This window comes from Varanus komodoensis, unplaced genomic scaffold (genome assembly GCF_004798865.1).
Source record: "Varanus komodoensis strain SLA01 unplaced genomic scaffold, ASM479886v1 scaffold7_3, whole genome shotgun sequence".
Taxonomy (NCBI): Eukaryota; Metazoa; Chordata; class Lepidosauria; order Squamata; family Varanidae; genus Varanus; species Varanus komodoensis.
In genome coordinates, this window is record NW_025336480.1 from 17,934,982 (window position 1) to 17,952,041 (window position 17,060).

Genomic DNA, 17,060 nt, shown 5'->3' on the forward strand with positions numbered 1-17,060 from the left:
GAAGTGGGAGAGCGCAAAAGTTGGCTTGAACAACTTTTCAACAACTCAACATTAAGAAAACTAAGATCATGGCATCCGGTCCTCTCACTTCCTGGCAAATAGATGGGGAAGAAATTGAGGTAGTGACAGATTTTATTTTCTTGGGCTCCAAGGTCACAGACAGTGACTGCAGCCAAGAAACTAAAAGACGCTTGCTCCTGGGGAGGAGAGCTATGGCAAATCTAGACAGCATACTAAAAAGCAGAGACATCACCCTGCGAACAAAAGTGCGTATAGTCAAAGCTATGGTTTTCCCAGTTGCAATGTATGGCTATGAAAGTTGGACCATAAGGAAGGTTGAGCACCAAAGAATTAAGGCCTTTGAATTGTGGTGCTGGAGAAGACTCCTGAGAGTCCCATGGATCGCAAAAAAGATCAAACCAGTTGATCTTAAAGGAAATCAACCCTGACTGCTCTTTAGAAGGCCAGATAGTGAAGATGAAACTCAAATACTTTGGCCACTAAATGAGAAGGAACAACTCACTGGAGAAGACCCTAATGCTGGGAATGATTGACAGCAAAAGGAGAAGGGGATGGCAGAGAATGAAGTGGCTAGATGGAGTCACTGGGGCAGTGGGTGTGGGCTTGGGCGGACTCGGAGGGATGCTGGAGGACCAGAGAGTCTGGAGGAATGTTGTCCCTGGGGTTGTGATGGGTCAGGCGTGACTTTGTGACTAAACAAAAAAATAGTTAATGGAGCACTTTGCTATGTGTCCATGTGAATGCCATTGTATGCATTCTGTTATTCAGAAGAACACAGATGTGGGTTGAATTCTTTTCACCCACCGTTGGCCTGGTTCTAGAAATGACTTTGGGCTGAAGGTTTCTGGTTGGGCTCCTGTGAAACAGATGGTAGCCATTGTCAATAGAATTGACAAATAAAGAGAACAAGCCAAAGTGTAACTCATCACCCAGGAAATGTTGCCCCTATACTTTTCTTACTGTCTCCCCTAAAATGATCCAGCAGCTTCTGGGCATGTCAGCGACTGTGGGTCCTTCCACTGAGACTGCAGGAAGAGTGTTATTGAGGACTTCTCTTATTTATTTTTTATTTATTGGATTTCTAACCCATCCCACTAGCCACATAGCTCTGTGGATGGGTTGCAGCCAAGAAGGGTTCTCTTCTGGGCACTGTCTACCTCCTTACTTTTATTTTCCCACTTAGGGTTACTCAGACCCAGCACCAAATTTTACACACTCTTGGGCAAGGAAATGCTAGTGGGGTTCATTTTCCAAGGAGGATCCCATGGACATTTTCCCCACACAACAGTAGCATTTATGTTCGGAAATTCTTTTCTAACTGTTTCTACTACCAACAGTACAGGTCATGATCAGTAAGAACTGAAGTTTCCGTGTCCCTTACCTAGCAGATGGAAGTGCCTATGCTCAGGAGAGGGGGGTATGTTCACTGGAAGAGGGTGACCAGTCTCTCTGGCTGATAAGGGAGCACATTAAGCTGCCTTAATGTCCGGTCAGCCCACTGGTCCATTTGCTCCAGCATTGTTTTTGTTGACTGGCAGCATTTCTCCAACAATCTTTTGCAAGCAACTACCTTGAACTGGAAATACTGGGGATTGAATCGGAACCTGCAGCATGCAAACCACATGCCCTCCAACTGACCTAGGACCCTCCCACAGACAGTAACCCTTTAGAGCCACAGGGCTGGGAGCTGTTGTTGGCAACAATTACAGTACCAAAAATATAAAATAGCCCTCTCTGCCACTTTGTTATTCTAACTGCAGAGCATGTAGATGAGGATTGCCTTTTTCCAGTAGTGTAAATGCTCGTGGCCACAATTAGAATTTGGTCTACTGCACACTTACATGGGGAGGATTAAAGCTCTTAAAACCATTTGTTTCCCCCTGTGAGGATTAAAAAAGAAAGAAAAACAACCTCCATTAACATGAGTTGCTTTTGAGAAGCAAACAATGGGGACAGAAAAGTTTACCGCTTTCCTTCCAGTGCATACCCTAACCCTAATCCTGATATGAATCAGGGCCACCTGCATTTACTCTTGAGTAAAAAAGATACTCCTCAGCTACATTCTACATACAAAAATGTGCAATCTTGCGCAACGAACATAAGTGCAACAGTTTCCAATGTTCTCCAGCCAGTTAGGCTGATTGTGCTTAATTTAATGTGTGGCTTGATGTTCAGTTTGTTAGGTACTTCAAACACAAGCAGGGGCAGGGGAAGATCAAGGACCTAACAGGTCAGTGCTACACACAGCTCTTGGACCTTATTTGGTTGGGTGGCTCAACAGCTCTGTAGAAATGTGTTCCATTTCCCACACTAGAAACTAGACATCTACTGGCTTTCCTTTAATGTGTAAAACTATTTACAAGCCAGTGTTTGTTCACTACATTCTCTGTTCACGTTGCACTAGAGGACACCATTTCCACCAGTGCAGGCAGTATAAAATGGTTCTTCATCAGAGCCATACATTTCACACCTACTTTGTTTCAGTCCAAGTGCTTCTTTTTGCACCACTGCAATTTGCCTGCAGCTACACATTCCAATAGTAGTGTTTCTGATTCTCTGTACCCAGCAGCATCTCATCACAGCCAGCAGAGGGCAGCCCCTTTAGTCAGCTTCACAAGTCAGTCAGGTTCAAAAACAAAAAACGGAATAGAAGGAAAAGCAGTTCCCTTGGATTTCCACCCAAATGCTCTTGAGTCACAGACCTGATGCGACAAAGAAAAAACTTGCCCGAACAGCCAGAATACATTGTGTTGAAATGGCGTCATTTCTGGAAGGAACGGCATTGGAAGAAATGCTCTTCCAGTTTTCTCCCCGCTGTGTGGAAGATGCTGTGCTGATGCAGTCATGCTGATGGTTAAATGATCCAATCAGGTGAGCAGGGGCCAGCCAGCATCATGGTGAGGGTGCCCTGCAGTGGTCCGGCCTTCTGCTCATCCTGAGCCATTTTTTAAAGTCCTCTTCCAGCCACAGGGAAGCTGGTCATGGAGAGGAGGGTTCTGTGTGGCAGAGACTAAGGCACACGTCAGTTACAAAAGTTCCAGTCTATGCTTTGTCTGCACTCCCCCAAGCATTGCATGTAGGAACCCAAAAATGGCTGAGCTGGGGTCTAGCTCTTTCAGCTCAGATCAGTGCAGCTGCAGAAATTTAACTTTACCCCTGCAAGATCTAGCCCAGGGCTGCTGCTCTGCCTCAACCCAAGAGCTGGATTTTAGGATGGGGAAAACCTGCACAAAAGGCCAGAAACCCCTGAACCATCAAGCAGGCAGGGGAAGAGGGTGTAGCCGTTTGGAGAACCAGACCAGCGCTCTGGAAGGGTTACATTCGGCTCCTGGGACTGGCCTGCTTCATGCAATTAGTATCCTCGTTCCTTTGTCCTTGGCTGCTTCTCGTCTGTGGCCACAGTTTGAGAAGGACTTAGCTGAGGGTAACTGGAGCATCGCCATCCCTCCTGTGGTCTAATATCTGAGGTAGGTAATGTTAGGGCCTCCCTGGTTTGGGGTGGGGCAGAATGCCTCCAGGCAGTGCTTGTTTGCATAGACTGACATGTAAAGAGGTCGAACATTGTCCCTTGGCCAGCATCAAGGCTGTCCTTCTTTGGGTGAGTGGGCAGGTGGCGGAAGAGCACCACTCCTTCTGAAGCAGGACAGTCCCACCTTTTCAAGTGTCCTAATACTGTGGCCATCAGTAGGAGCGACTCAAGGCATGCGGCACCTCAGGAAGCCTCTTTACCCCCGAGTGTCACTGCATGCTAAGCTCTAAGCCGAGCTGCCAAGAGAAGGGCAGGAGAGAAGCAAGGTCTTCTCATCATCTCTCCCTGCCCCACCTCTCCGGCCCTTCAGGTGTTAGGTCACGAGGAAGGGGAGCGGGCGGCCTCGCTGTTCGGCAGCTCCTCCTGCTCTGTAGAGCAGCTGCTCCCTCTCCCGGAAAGCCTGCTCCTTCAGCTGCGTCTCCTTCTCCAGGGCCTCACGAAGTGCAAGGAGCTCTTCAGAAAGTTGCCTGCAAAGCCAGCACACAAGAAAACACATGGCAGCATTAACTGGCAAGGGAGAAAAAGGCACGTGTTCTTTACCAGGAGGGGTGGATGAGAATAGTGTTGAAACCCATTTTTTACTCAGATTTGTCCCTTTTGCAATTGTGAAGGGAAGCGCCTTTTCTCACATTCCCAAACTTCCACTGGCATTCACAAAGTGTGCATTTTAGAAGAGGCAACTTTTCTCCCCCAAATGTGCATTGTCATGCCATAGTCCGCGGGGAAAAGTGAACATTTGGGTGTGCGCTTTTCCCATATGAACACAAGGAAAAACACATCACAGTGGGAGCAAATGGAAGCAAGGCAATTTCAGCTTCAAGTTGGAGCTGAAAGCTCAAGGTGAAAGCTTTCAGAGGATTTTAAGCAAAGGAGGCAAACATGGCAAAACTACATCTTACAGAACCTACCAAGATTTACAGTTCCCTTGACACTGGCACATTTATGATGGCGCACCAGTCTGCTTGGAATAAACCCTTTCCAAGAAATGCCCTTGATAATGGCTGCCAAGAAAGCAGGGTGCATTTATGGCCTGTGCAGAGTTTACGTTGCTGTGGAATACCAAGAAGCATCAACTGGCTGTCCCATACCATTGAAACTTTGAGAAGAAAATAGGAAAGACAATAATATCACCATACTATCTCCTGGGAAAAGCATAATGCTGGTAGAGAAAGAGGTATCACAAATACGCAGAAAATGTTAAAAACAAGGAGATAAACCCAGAAGAATGTGATCGCCTTTCTAGTAATGCAGACGGACCTCATTCAAACTCCTGTACTAACACCAGCCCAATATGGAAGCATGCTATTCAGAACTCACAGGATCATGTCTTACCGAAATCTAGCTCCTTACAGGGCAGCTTTACATCAGATTATGGCTGGAAACTAGTTTTGTTGAATTTTCTCAAACCAGTGGGGTTTGTACCACAATGCAAACATAAATTGCACTTGTTCAGTCATTCAGAAACTGCTATCCCAGGAGCTCTTACCCTAGTTCATGTGATATCTGTGGAGTATTTCTATTTTAATGGCCTCCGTGCTCATGCAGGGATCACATTCACTGAAAGGGCTTAGTGGAATGGCGTATGATTCAAAGACGTACTAACCGAGATGGACATACCTGTGGTAGGAGTCTTTGAGAACTGTGCTCTGCCCCTGCCAGTGGGGCTTTGTACTCCAGATTATGGTAAAACCCCTCGGATGATAGAAAATTATAGCACTAACTTAATTGATCTGGATGCTACTGATACTACTAGGGGAAAATCTCCTGCAGAAAAATGTCCAAGTGCTACAGAGTTGAGCCTTACATGTGCCCAGCTGAATGCCATGCCCCCAGTGTTACCTAAGGGTCATTTCAGAGGAGTTCCATTACAGATTCATGTCTGCCCGTGTGGTGGTAGCGCTGAAACACTTGCCCATGTACCACTGTTTTGCTCTTTCTGCAGAGATGCTCGTAAAGAGTTTATTTGCTCCTTGCTATTTAAGAAGCGGGGTTATTAATCCAACTTTTCCATATCTTTTCTTCTTGTGGACTGGGATAAACAGGTGATGGCACAGACAGCTAAATTCTTAGCAGCAACAATTAGGTCAGGTCAAATATGATATTAAAACTGTAATTTTTACAGACTCACTTGTTTAAATTTGTGTGTGAGGGGGAGATGTATATGCTTTATCTTTATGATCTTAGTATGCTGATTTATATTTATGCAAATGCATACGGCTAATGCACATAAAGGAATATTATTATTATTAAGCAGCTCAAAGTCAAGGCGTATTGGAAATATTCAGCTGAAGCTATTACCTTGTCATTCCTGCATGGTTCTGCATCCGTGCTTGGAGATCTTCATTCTCTTGTTGCAGAGTATTTATCTTAGCTTCAAGAGTGAAGTTCTGTTCCATCTGTGATGTAAGAACCCATAAGATCAATGGAGCAGAAGATGGTACTTACAATACCATCCCCAAATCTTCCCAATTGATATTGGAGATGCAAGGAGTCGGAATCTTGGAGGAAATGTGTTCATATGGAAACCTCTTTTCAAACACATTCGTACAGTGTCAGCTGTATACTGAGAAGTAGAGTTGTACACTGGAAAATCAACTCGTAATCAACTTGGGGGCCGCTGAAGCCTCATTCTTGCAGCCTTGAAGCGCAACATTTTGTCTTCTACAGGAAACCACAGCAAGTAGGTGAGTCGAAAAGAGGGGCCTCGCACCCCTTTCAACACAAACTCTGAATTCCATTTTGAAGGACACATTACAGTGGTGGACAGGGCCAGTGCAAGGAGGTGGAGCCAAAATCACCCAAATCGCCACGAGATTTTAGCTTAGCACTTACTGCCAGCAACTAAGGCTTAGGGGAGGCATCTGAATATTTGCTGCTGTGGAGGAAAAAAGCACTAAAAAGAGGGGAAAGCACCAACTGATCAGTAGTAGAGGGTGCGGCCAAGGGAAGGAGCGTGGACATTTGGGAAACCTGGAGGGCTGCACTGGGCCCACAGGGAGGATGGTCAACACCCCTTGTTTATGTAATATTTGTAGTATCCTGAGTCATAGGGCTTACCAGCTTTGGAAGGCAAAGTGTGGTCACTGAGGTAGAGATTGTGACCCCCGCCCCCTCACAAGTTTCTACTAGTTCCTAGGAACAACTGTGAAAATTAATACATCCGACCCACCACTATTTCCAGGTTGAGGAGCTTTTTCTCCAAGCTACGGATGTATACATTCTTTGTCTCTATGACAAAGTGGAGACTCTCAATTTCTTGCTCCCAGAAGTGGCTTGGGCTTCCATAATCCTAGAAAAACAATGGAAAAACAATTAGATCTGCACTTTGAAGAATAGTCAGTGCCTCCCACTATATACATTGTTTCACGCATAGTGATACCTCAATGAACTTCTTATAATTTTTGTTGAGGACCGATTCCTCTGCCCGGCGCACTTTTTCCTCATAGCTGTTCACTTGGGTAGTTAACTGATTGATGGTCTCCTGAACAGAAAGGACAAGCAGAAGGAATACATGTCAGTCCAGTAGGAACATACTTCTCTCTCTACTCCCACAGTCGTGGCAGGCTTGGACTTTGGGGATATGCCAGTCAGGTGAGCCTTTCATTGCCTCTCGCAATCCAGAGCAGCAGAGGAAATGCCTGACTCATACAGCTGAGTCCACAGCTGAGTCCTAACATCATAATCCTATAGTCCTAGCTATACAATGGTGCTACGCAGACACCCAGCCTTCATCACTCTCACACATTAACCGTTAATGATTAACGCATGCTGATACATACACCCACAATGTGAATCCCATTGCAATATATTTTTACAGTGACTGAATAAGTATATTATTGTGGCCATTTCATAGTAATGTGTTTGTAATGAGCAGCGGAAAACTCTTGTAATATTCTGGTTTTTTGTGACAAACAGGTAGCTAGTTATAAACAAAAGAGAGAGCTTAGAACTAGCAGTTCCCAGAATCAGAGGTGCAGCTTGGTAATATTAGCCCTGGGACTTGGTGGTCTTACATGGCATTGGGCCTTTGGACAACCTTGAATATCACTTCAAGTTCTGTAGCACATACATAACATTTCCCCTCTGCCCCTGCCACCTCTATTTCAGGCTTCACAAGGGCTTCAATAGTGCATACAGAGCTCTTAGCACTGGCATTGATCAATATACTCGGAGCACATGCAGTTTCATATTTTAAATTCATGTCTATCACGGCACCATTTTGATGACAGGAATAAAATGGTGTTTGCTTCCACTGCCCAGATCGAAGCATGTTTCCTTGGGGAAAAAAGCCATTTTATGGTCAGAAAGGAACATTCCTTTTTGAAGCAAAAGTAAGAACAAGAGCATCCATCGCCATGCATGTGGCCAGCTGGCCAAACCCTGACACTGATACTGGCACACTCTGTCTTTCTCTCTGTATATAAAATTTTAAACAAAATAAGGGAAAAGGATACTGCAGCACCAGGCATGCTTTCTGCTTCTCTCATCACCTGATGCTGCCTGGCCCTTTGGGATCCTCCCTGGCTGTGGGACCCTGGACCTCAGCCCCAAAGGCCAAAACGTGCTGCATCACTGCCTAGAATTATTTAAGCAGGCACTCAGTTTTCAGGGCTATCAATTTTGCTACCAAATGCATTCTCTTCAGAGCTACATGGTTTCTCTCTCTCTCTCTCTCTCTCTCTCTGTCGTATGCCATCTACCAACACTGATTCCTACCAGTGCTCCAGTTTCTTTCCCTGATGCTACCTGGCATGCCACTTGTCCTCTGCAAGGTGTGCCGGTACCCTCAGAGAGGTCGCTGGCATAGTTGTGTCAGTGCTGGCAGAGAAGAGAGTGGGGCAGAGGCTCAGCTCTTAGAGCCCCACCACTGAGGTCACAGGGCCTCAGTGCTGGAATTTGGAACAATTCTATGGCCCCCAGACAAAGCCAGGAGGCCCTAGCATTGTGCTGCAAGGTATGTGTCAGTTTGGAGGCCAATGACTTCCTCTCTCAACTTGCAGGGCATCTTAGAGAGTGCTGGGAGCAACAGAAAGGAGCTGCTCTGTGGAGATTGAAACTAAATGTAGAGCTGATAGACTTGAAAAGTTGCAGCTTGTTTAAATATTCCCAGGCCAAAAACAGACTTCTAGATAAATGCATGGGAGAGGCACAGCAGCAAAGATCAGCACCGCCATGTCTCACCTCACTTGGGCCATGGAATGCCAATAAACTTTGCATCTGGGGCAGGGCCTTTGGATTATGCCTTCAGTGGGAGAGGAACCCCCACATTCACCTCTCAGATTCCCAGTAGCGATGCCATTTGGGAGGGCAAGAGAGTAATTTCTCTCTGAGCTGTGCATATTTGTTACAGGTTATTTGGGCTGCTTGCTAGGAGTTGTGGACCTTTTTTCTGTCTCTTTTTGTTATGCTAAACCATTGCAGCTTCTGTGAATGAAGGATTTTGGGATTCAAATAGGGTTGAGTATTTGGGATAAGATAATGAAGAATCAATCTTGGAGTGTGGGGCAGAAATGGGAAGGCTTAACCGAGGTTAAATCAGAGGAACAATGCTCTGAAGTCGAGAAATTGTTATGCGTTATAACATTAGATGGGGTTTGAGCAGCTGGATTCATGAAGCCTAGCTCCAGTTCCTGCTAGTAGACAAATACCTTGGCTGTCACTAGACATGACACCATTCACAGAAGTAGCAATTGAGTGAATGGCTTTTTAAAAGGAATCAGCAAGTGCTGGGGGTGGGGAACAAGACCCATATTGGGACCCAGACCGGAGTGTAGGGGGTGCTAACCTTTTGCCTCTCCCACCTACTGTTTGCATTGGAATAAAAGCCCCTAATCACATCAGTGGAAGCTTTTCTTCCAGCACAATAATTAACGGGACCTGATCCAGATTGCAGCTGGACTGGGAAGCAGAGGACTCAAGCCCACAGTTTTCCATACTAGGTCTTAATCAGCCTCTTTTACCTGCCCTTTGCTTAAAAAAAGAACATAACAGAGCAGAACCACCAGTCACACAGTTAGGAATTGCATGTGCGGTCGCATTTAGCTCATCTGTAAATGAAGTGCTGCATGCACAAATTCAGCAGAAATAGACAATTGCTGCTGTTTGGCAACCTAATATTCCTTTTAAGTGACCAATACACTGTAGGGGCTGTTTGCGTTCTCTGGACGAACACAAAATTAGGGTGGCAAGACAGTGCAGACCTGCAAAATGATTCATGTAGCTGAAAGGATCCGTGCCATCTGCCCTCTGAACACCAGACCCTGCAGCATGCATGAGGAGCAGTGGCGTGGGGGAGGGCACTTACCTGCAGCGATGCCTGGGACTTCTGGAAGGAATCAGTCAGGAGCAACTTCTCTTGCTCATGCGCCTTCTGGAGCTCTGCAAGAACACCAGAGCAGCGTCAGCAGCAGGGAGGCACAAATCCCATTGTGATTAGGCCTTCTCTTAACCCACCTCCCAGATTCAGGACGCAAACAATTAGTTCAGGGGTCCTCAAACTCTTTCAACAGGGGGCCAGTTGAAAGTTGGTGGAGGTGGGCGCAGGCTGCCAAGACGGTGCCAGCGGGGTGGGGGGGTGCAGACTGGTGAGGGGGCGGGGGGGGGGTGCACAGGGCGAGGCAGCGACTTGCTCCTGCAGAGATTGTTTTCTCCGAGCAAGTCCAAAATGATCTCCCTGTGAGCAAGCCGCCGCCAGGCACATGCATAGCGAGGCCAAAACCTCTGAAGTGGGCCAGATAAATGGACATGGTGGGCCGGATCCAGTAGTTTGAGGACCCATGAATTAGAACACCAGGACCAGGGTGATGGAGGTGGAGGGAGGGCTGGGCAAGGTGCAGGAAGGGCAAAGGGAAAGGCAAATCCAGGTACAAGAAGGCTCAGACATCAGAAAGCAGGGTGGGGCCAGAGGTGAAGGGCAGAATCAGGAACAGGCAAGGCTCAGATGCCAAGAAGACATAGCTCAACTGGAGGAGAAAGCAAGGTCAGGCATAGGCAATGAGCAACTACCTGGCAAGGGGCAGTCAGACCAGAGGCAGAGGCAAGAGCAGGTAGGAATCAAGGCATCAGGAAAGACAGGGCAGGACTTGCTCCCCCTGCCCCGATATGGATGGAAGGATGATTTGAAACAAGGAAACAGGAAGAGTAAAAATGTAACAAAGAAAATTCCTTAGCCAAAAGGAGGCGGGGGGGGGGGGGGCTGAGATCAGATAGCAGGAGGGACTTGTCATGTAGACAAGATAGCAGGACACTCGCTCAATGACCTCATGACTATTAACAAACACACCCTGCGTAGGAAATAAGCTCATTATAATTCACCTGGGAGGGACAAAGTGGGAGGGAAGAACAGGTATTAGAGTAGCACAGGATAGGTGGACAGAAAAAGATTGTAACCTCCCAGTACCCTGGCCAATCAGGGAAAAAGAGAAGGGAAGAAGTGGTCAGGGAAAGGGCATAAAAATGGGATGTGAACATGTGCATGGTGAGCTGGCAAGGGGAAGGAAACTCTCCAACTCCCTGTATTGCAATAAAGTTACAAAACGAACTCTCTGCTTGTCTGGAGTATTTTTCTCTTCTGAAGAAAAGGAAAGAGTTTTTCTCACACCCCCCACCAGACCAAGACCACAAAGTAACAACCATCTTGGAGACTTATATAGCTATGGCTACACCAGACAAGGCTGAAGAGCCATTGGTAGCACCTCCTGTAGCTATAATGGCTGAGGAAAGATATGATAGCACTTCTCAAGTGCTTGAAAAGTTGTCATGAAGAGGAAGGACAATGTTGGGAAAATTCAAATAAATCCTGGCAGAAAAGGGTTGCTTACATGTGCCTTTGTGTTATAAAATCAAACCTGCACCCCTTTCTCAGAAGGCACCAGCATTCCAAGCCAGGTCACTGTTTAGTGCTGCTGTTACTTTAAGAAGATGGGATTCTTCACTGGACTGAGAAGCTGCTGTAAGCTAACACTATTAGTGAGGAAATGCCTGTGTTCTCATCAGCTGCAGAGAAACTGAAGCAATGGTGTCCATTTGCTTCTGAATGAACCCACTTAAGCATCTAGTCCCACAGAGGCAAGCACCTCCATAGTGTAGTTGTCAAACCAGATTTCCTGAATGGTTCCTCAATCAGACACATTTGCAAATTTTAAACAGGATCCAAACTGCAAAGAGGTCTACTCAACTGACAGGTCAATAAAGCAATCAGTAATGTTTTCCATACTAGTGTTATCAGAATTTCTGATAGGTTTAGAACATTATGTCATGCCTAAAGACATCAAGATGCTATTGTACTAAGATTATCTGAAAATATACCACTCTGTATTGGTGTATGTGACTAGCAGGTTATAAAAGTGTCTATACATGGGCTGCAATTTTGTAGTTGGCGGTGAGAGCCACCACCCGGTAGCATGCTGTCGTAAGTAACTGCAGGGGTCCTGGGTGATCTTTCACGATTGAGGTCAGGGAGAAAGGGGTCTTTCCTGACTGAACCTGGTTATCCTTGTCACAGCTGCCATCGAGGCTTCCCGACAATGCGATCTCTTCTCGTTCACCCCAGAGTGAAGGACATGGAATAATGGGCTCAAGTTGCAGGAAGCCAGATTCCTGCTAGAGATCAGGAAGATTTTCCTGACTGCTAGAGCAGAACAACAATGGAACCAGTGAGCTAGGGAGACTGTGGGAGGCATTCAAGAGGCAACTGGACAGCCACCTGAGAGGGATGGCTTAACTTGGTGTCCTGCACTGAGGCGGCAGTGGGGCCAGTGGCCTTCAAGGGCCCTTCCAACTCCAGCACTCTGTGATTCTTTGATTCTAGTTTGTTCTATCATTTCCAGGTAATCTTGCACATCCCTGGCTCTAAAAAAATGGTGGAAATGAATGGAAATCATGGGTGAGGCCCTGGAGAGTGACGATGTCACGCCCAGCATGATACAAGTGAGGAGTCCCTAATGTACAAAACATAGCTAGTGCAGAGAAGCCTTTGGCTGAGTTACACTTGACACGTTGAGTGCTAGCGTATCGTGCGATGTGTTTCAAGAATGTGTTCAGAAGTGGAGGGGAGCCCAAAGGATCGAGTCAGTGAGAGAACGGCACGCAGTCTTGATTAGGCTGCTGCTGCTACCAGCAGAGGGCCACAGCTAGTGCTGCTGGGCAGGTTCGGCTCCGAACGCAGCCACAGAGGAACCAAAGCAGTCATTCCAGAATGGGGCAGGCCAGCACGGCTCGCAGAAAGGAGCTGTTCCAGAAGCGACAGTTCCGGGACCCCTCCGGGTTGCTCGGGGAATGCTAGCTTCCTGTTGTAGCCCTGGTGGGACCTGCTGGGGCACTACAATCAGGGACAGCCCTGCACTCCCAGTTTCCCTGAGCAGAAATGCAAAATTCAGCGAGCCACACACCGCGGATCACAAAGCCTCCATTGTGCAAGAAGAGACATGGCCCACATCACAGCATTCGCTCAGGGCGAAACAGAAATGACCTTAGATGCATCACTGGCAGCTGCATCTTTTCCCTGTTAGTGTAGAGCAGGGGGCCAAAGTAGACCTCCACTCTTCCTGATGCCGAGTGGGGGTGCTGTGCCAAGTAGTCCAGATATAAAACAAAATGCACCAAGACCAGACGCACATTTAAAGTCACATCATCAGTGATTTGGTAGAAACCATAGAAAACTCACGCCCACTGTGGGCCTTACCCTGTAGTTTTTCATTCTGCTCTGAGAGCTGCTGCTCTGGCAGAGTGTTCGGCTTCTTTTCTGCCTGTACAAAAAGGAAAATGGAATGTTATACTGTAAATTAATAATAATGCAGTATCATTTATGTGTTTATGTATTTATCCACCCTGACAGCCTGAGCTATTGGGTGGTATAAAAATGAAACAAACCAAAATAAATACATTTAATTATTATATTTGTATCCTGCCCGTTTTTTCCCCTTTTTGAAAGATGGCTTATATGGTGCCACTCCTCTCCATTTTATCCTCACACCAGCCCTACAAGGTAGGTTAGGCTGTGAGTCAGTGATTTGTTCAAAGTTACACAGTGAGTTTCATGGTCAAGCAGGGATCAAGCATTCTACCCACTACACCACACAGCCTCTTCTGTGAGCAACAGACTGCATGATACCTAGTCTGAGCAATGTATAGTTTCAGGCTGGGGACAGACAATCATCTTCGCGAGGCTTGAAGGAAAGTTGTCAGAAGCATCCTTTAGTGTGGTACACCCAATAGGCCATTATCGCCTTTGGGTTTGACAGGTCTTTGAGGCATGAGAAAACCCCTACATTCCCCTTTAATTAGAGATGATTGGAAGACAGGAGTGCATGCATCATGGAAACAATGCTTTTTATCAGAAAAAAATATTCTGGGCAAGGATGGGCAGAAGAAATGCTTTTATTCTGCACACCACTGCCCTTGAATACATCTGAGATGCTCTCCTAAATATGTACGTAGCTTATGAGGGTTGTCCACACTGGCAAACTGTTTTTCAGGGAAATTTATTCACCATTTTCATGGAGGATCCCTTGACAGGCTTTCAAGGAACCTCAAAGCTCCTTGGAACACCACCCTGATGCCAGGATCTTTCAAAAAGTCCTCAGTGTATGCTTGTGCTCTTTTAAAACTGACATGTTCCACTGTGTAGTCACCAGTGCATATCGTATGGGGCAAAAGGGGGATAAAAATAAAGTCTTGTTTCTTTAAATATGCTGTGAATTCTCTCAAGAGTGCAGCATATCCCCAGCAACCTGCTGCCAGAAATCTGTCAGAGGAGAATCTGTACTGTGTATATACCTAATCTGAATAGAGCAGATATGTGTGTATAAATATAAAAGGACACACGAGCTCTTCATCTGATGTGTAGCTGTTCACTCTCCAAACAAGCGATCAGTACCAAACCATCTCCAGGAAAAGTCTAGTGCTTTTTCAGCACTCACTGGAAAGCTGCTATTTTGATTCACATCTTTGGCCTGGCCCCTGTGCATTCTCGCCTTTCATCGGGAGCTGGGAGCCTCTTCTTCACTCTTGGGGGCAGTTGCGGCTGAATGCAGGGGGCCCAAAGGGATGGGGTCAAAGCACCCCAAACCAACCCCAGAGCAACATATTCCAGTGCACTGTAGCTCAAGGGTGCAATCCTATGTCTGCTCAGGCAGGAAAAATGTCTTGGAGCTCCCAGCTTTTGCCAGCCAGCCAAGTCCAGGAAGCCACCAAACAAGAAATGGTTGGGGAAAGGGTCGGGGCTGTCTATTTTCACTGCCTCCCGGAGGAGTGGACCTGATCCCCAGACCTGAGGTCTCTCAACACCGCTTTACATTTTACGTAGGGGTGCATAATGCCACGCATGTGATCTCACTTACACCCAAGATGACATGGCAAAAGAAGTGTGTGGTGCTCTTCATTTTTTCATGAATGGAGTATGCACATTTAATTCTCATGTCCATGCTCATGCTTCTTCCAGGACAGCCTGGCTGTTCTAAATGCATGTGCATTCATTCCAGGTAGTGCCCTTGCACAAGCATTGTGTCAGTCAGACTCTGGCATCTAAACTCATTCAAAAAGTAAAGTGGGCAGCAGCAAGCAAGGAGATGCATTTTCACTTCAAGGAGTTGGCTTTTAACAAATATGGAACATCCTCTTCTCTTTTATTTCTTTATTGAATAAAAGGCCCAGAGGGATAGCCCTGACATTGTGTTGTGAAGAAACCATAGAACAGATCCCTGCTTGTGATCCTGGTTTCCTAAGGGGAAGCCTGCCATGCTGAAATACCACAGTGCGGTTCAGACAACACGGCAGACTGATAATGGTAAACAATCCAAGGAAGGGCTCGTCACGACGCGTGAACCAAGCCAGTGCCGGAATCAGAATGAACTGGAGTCTCCCTCTGGGTGTCCTGGGGAGGTCCTCCTACCTCGGCTGGGGGAGCTTCGCTGAGGCACTCCCCTTTTTCCTGGTGGTCTTGTGGGTGGCCACTGTCCCTGCAGTGCTGCTCCAGCAGCTCCACCTTTTCTGTTTTTGCCTCCTCCTGCAGATTGTCTTGTTCAGAGGGAAGAAGAAAGTGCATGTCGAAAAGATGGCTCTCCTGATTGTCATTGGCTGATGCCCACCTCCCGCTCTTGCCACCCCCATGCCATTTCTATGCATTTATTTAACCCAAATGTCAGCTTACATTATAGGCAACAAGACTAAGAAAGGCAAAGGGAGGATTTGAATTCCAAAGACTCTCCCTGGATGTCTGCCAGAGCTAGCGGGAGTTAGGATGCAGGCATGCACTATTTGTGGGCTCCCTCCAGAAAAGAACTGGTGCCGAAGTCGGAAGCGCGAATCTGAGCTTAGGCATGCTAGAAATCTGCACCTTACCATTTTGCAGTTTTGGTGGAATCTCATCGGAGGCTTCCCCACTTCTCTCCTGGCTTTGAGACTTTTTCTGTAGAAAACACAGAAAAAAATCACAGGTCAACTTTTTGTTAAAAAAAAGTTTGTGCTAGAGGGTGGTTTAATCTGAACCCAAATTAGAAAAGAATCAGGTCATTTCAGAGAAACACTGAGCCTGGGTCCCACTGGCACCCACTTACTCAATGATCCTTCTATAAAATGAGAGTTCTGGAGCACTTTATATATCAACTGCTGAGGAAGGCAACCCACTCAGTTCCATCCCAAGGAGTCTCCTGGTACACCAGAACTGGCAGCTACTTAAGGTGGGTTCAGACAATGCAACAAGCAGTTGCGTGTGTGAGTTTAACCCTTCTTGGTCTGAGCTTGGCTGAGGAATTAAGACCCATTACTGTACAGAAGGCACGCGTAAGTCTGCACTGTTGGCCTCTCCTTGGGGGCAGGACTAAAGGGACTGTAAGGATGACTGTGCTTGCACTTCCACATTAAACACTGCACCATTGCCTACAAGCTGCTGCCATATGTAATTTCCCTTCTTAAGTGTTGAAGAGAGGCTCGGCATGATCCTCTCTCCCCTCCCTTAGAACATAGGATAGTAGAGTTGGAAGAGGCCAGAAGGCCATTGGGTCCAAGCCCCTGCTATTGCAGGACACCAGGTTTCACCATCCCATTCAGATGACCGTCCAGGCACTGTCTGCATGTCTCTTGTGAGGGAGAACCCACAGCTTCCCCAGGTAATAGTTTCCATTGCCATCCTGCTCTGACAGTGAGGAAATTCTTCCTGGTGTCTTGCCTAAGCCTGGTTTCTTTTATCTCAAGCCCTTAGTTCCCTGTTCCGCTGTCTGGAATGAACAAGAAGAGATCTTGTCCATTCTCTTTGTGACAGCTTTGCATCTACTTGTAGGGTGTTATCATATCTTCTGAACCCTTTCCAGCTGGTCTGCATCTTTTTTAAAACTATGGGGCCCAGAATTAGATGCAGTACTCCAGATGAAGTCTTTTCTTTTATAACTTCTTTTATATCTTTTATTTATTTTATATTGTTAATTTTAATTTTATATTGTTATTTTTGTATTGTATTTTATTGTGTTGTAAGCCGCCCCTTGCTGAAGCCTCGGGGTGGCTTACAACACAATAA

General features: G+C 46.5%; 1 protein-coding gene across 1 annotated transcript in view; it reads right to left on the reverse strand.

Moving 5' to 3' along the window:
• Positions 1 to 277: 277 nt before the first annotated feature.
• The window catches only part of LOC123035923 (coiled-coil domain-containing protein 69-like), a 51,650-nt gene continuing 34,867 nt past the window's right edge, over positions 278 to 17,060 (reverse strand). The window contains exons 3-10 of the mRNA XM_044454612.1: positions 15,890 to 15,956; positions 15,441 to 15,565; positions 13,233 to 13,296; positions 9,855 to 9,928; positions 6,930 to 7,031; positions 6,720 to 6,839; positions 5,849 to 5,946; positions 278 to 4,017 (exon numbers count right to left, since the gene is read on the reverse strand). Of these exons, the coding sequence (XP_044310547.1) occupies positions 3,864 to 4,017; positions 5,849 to 5,946; positions 6,720 to 6,839; positions 6,930 to 7,031; positions 9,855 to 9,928; positions 13,233 to 13,296; positions 15,441 to 15,565; positions 15,890 to 15,956 (804 nt within the window). The 3' untranslated portion in view covers positions 278 to 3,863. The remainder of the gene's footprint in view (positions 4,018 to 5,848; positions 5,947 to 6,719; positions 6,840 to 6,929; positions 7,032 to 9,854; positions 9,929 to 13,232; positions 13,297 to 15,440; positions 15,566 to 15,889; positions 15,957 to 17,060) is intronic.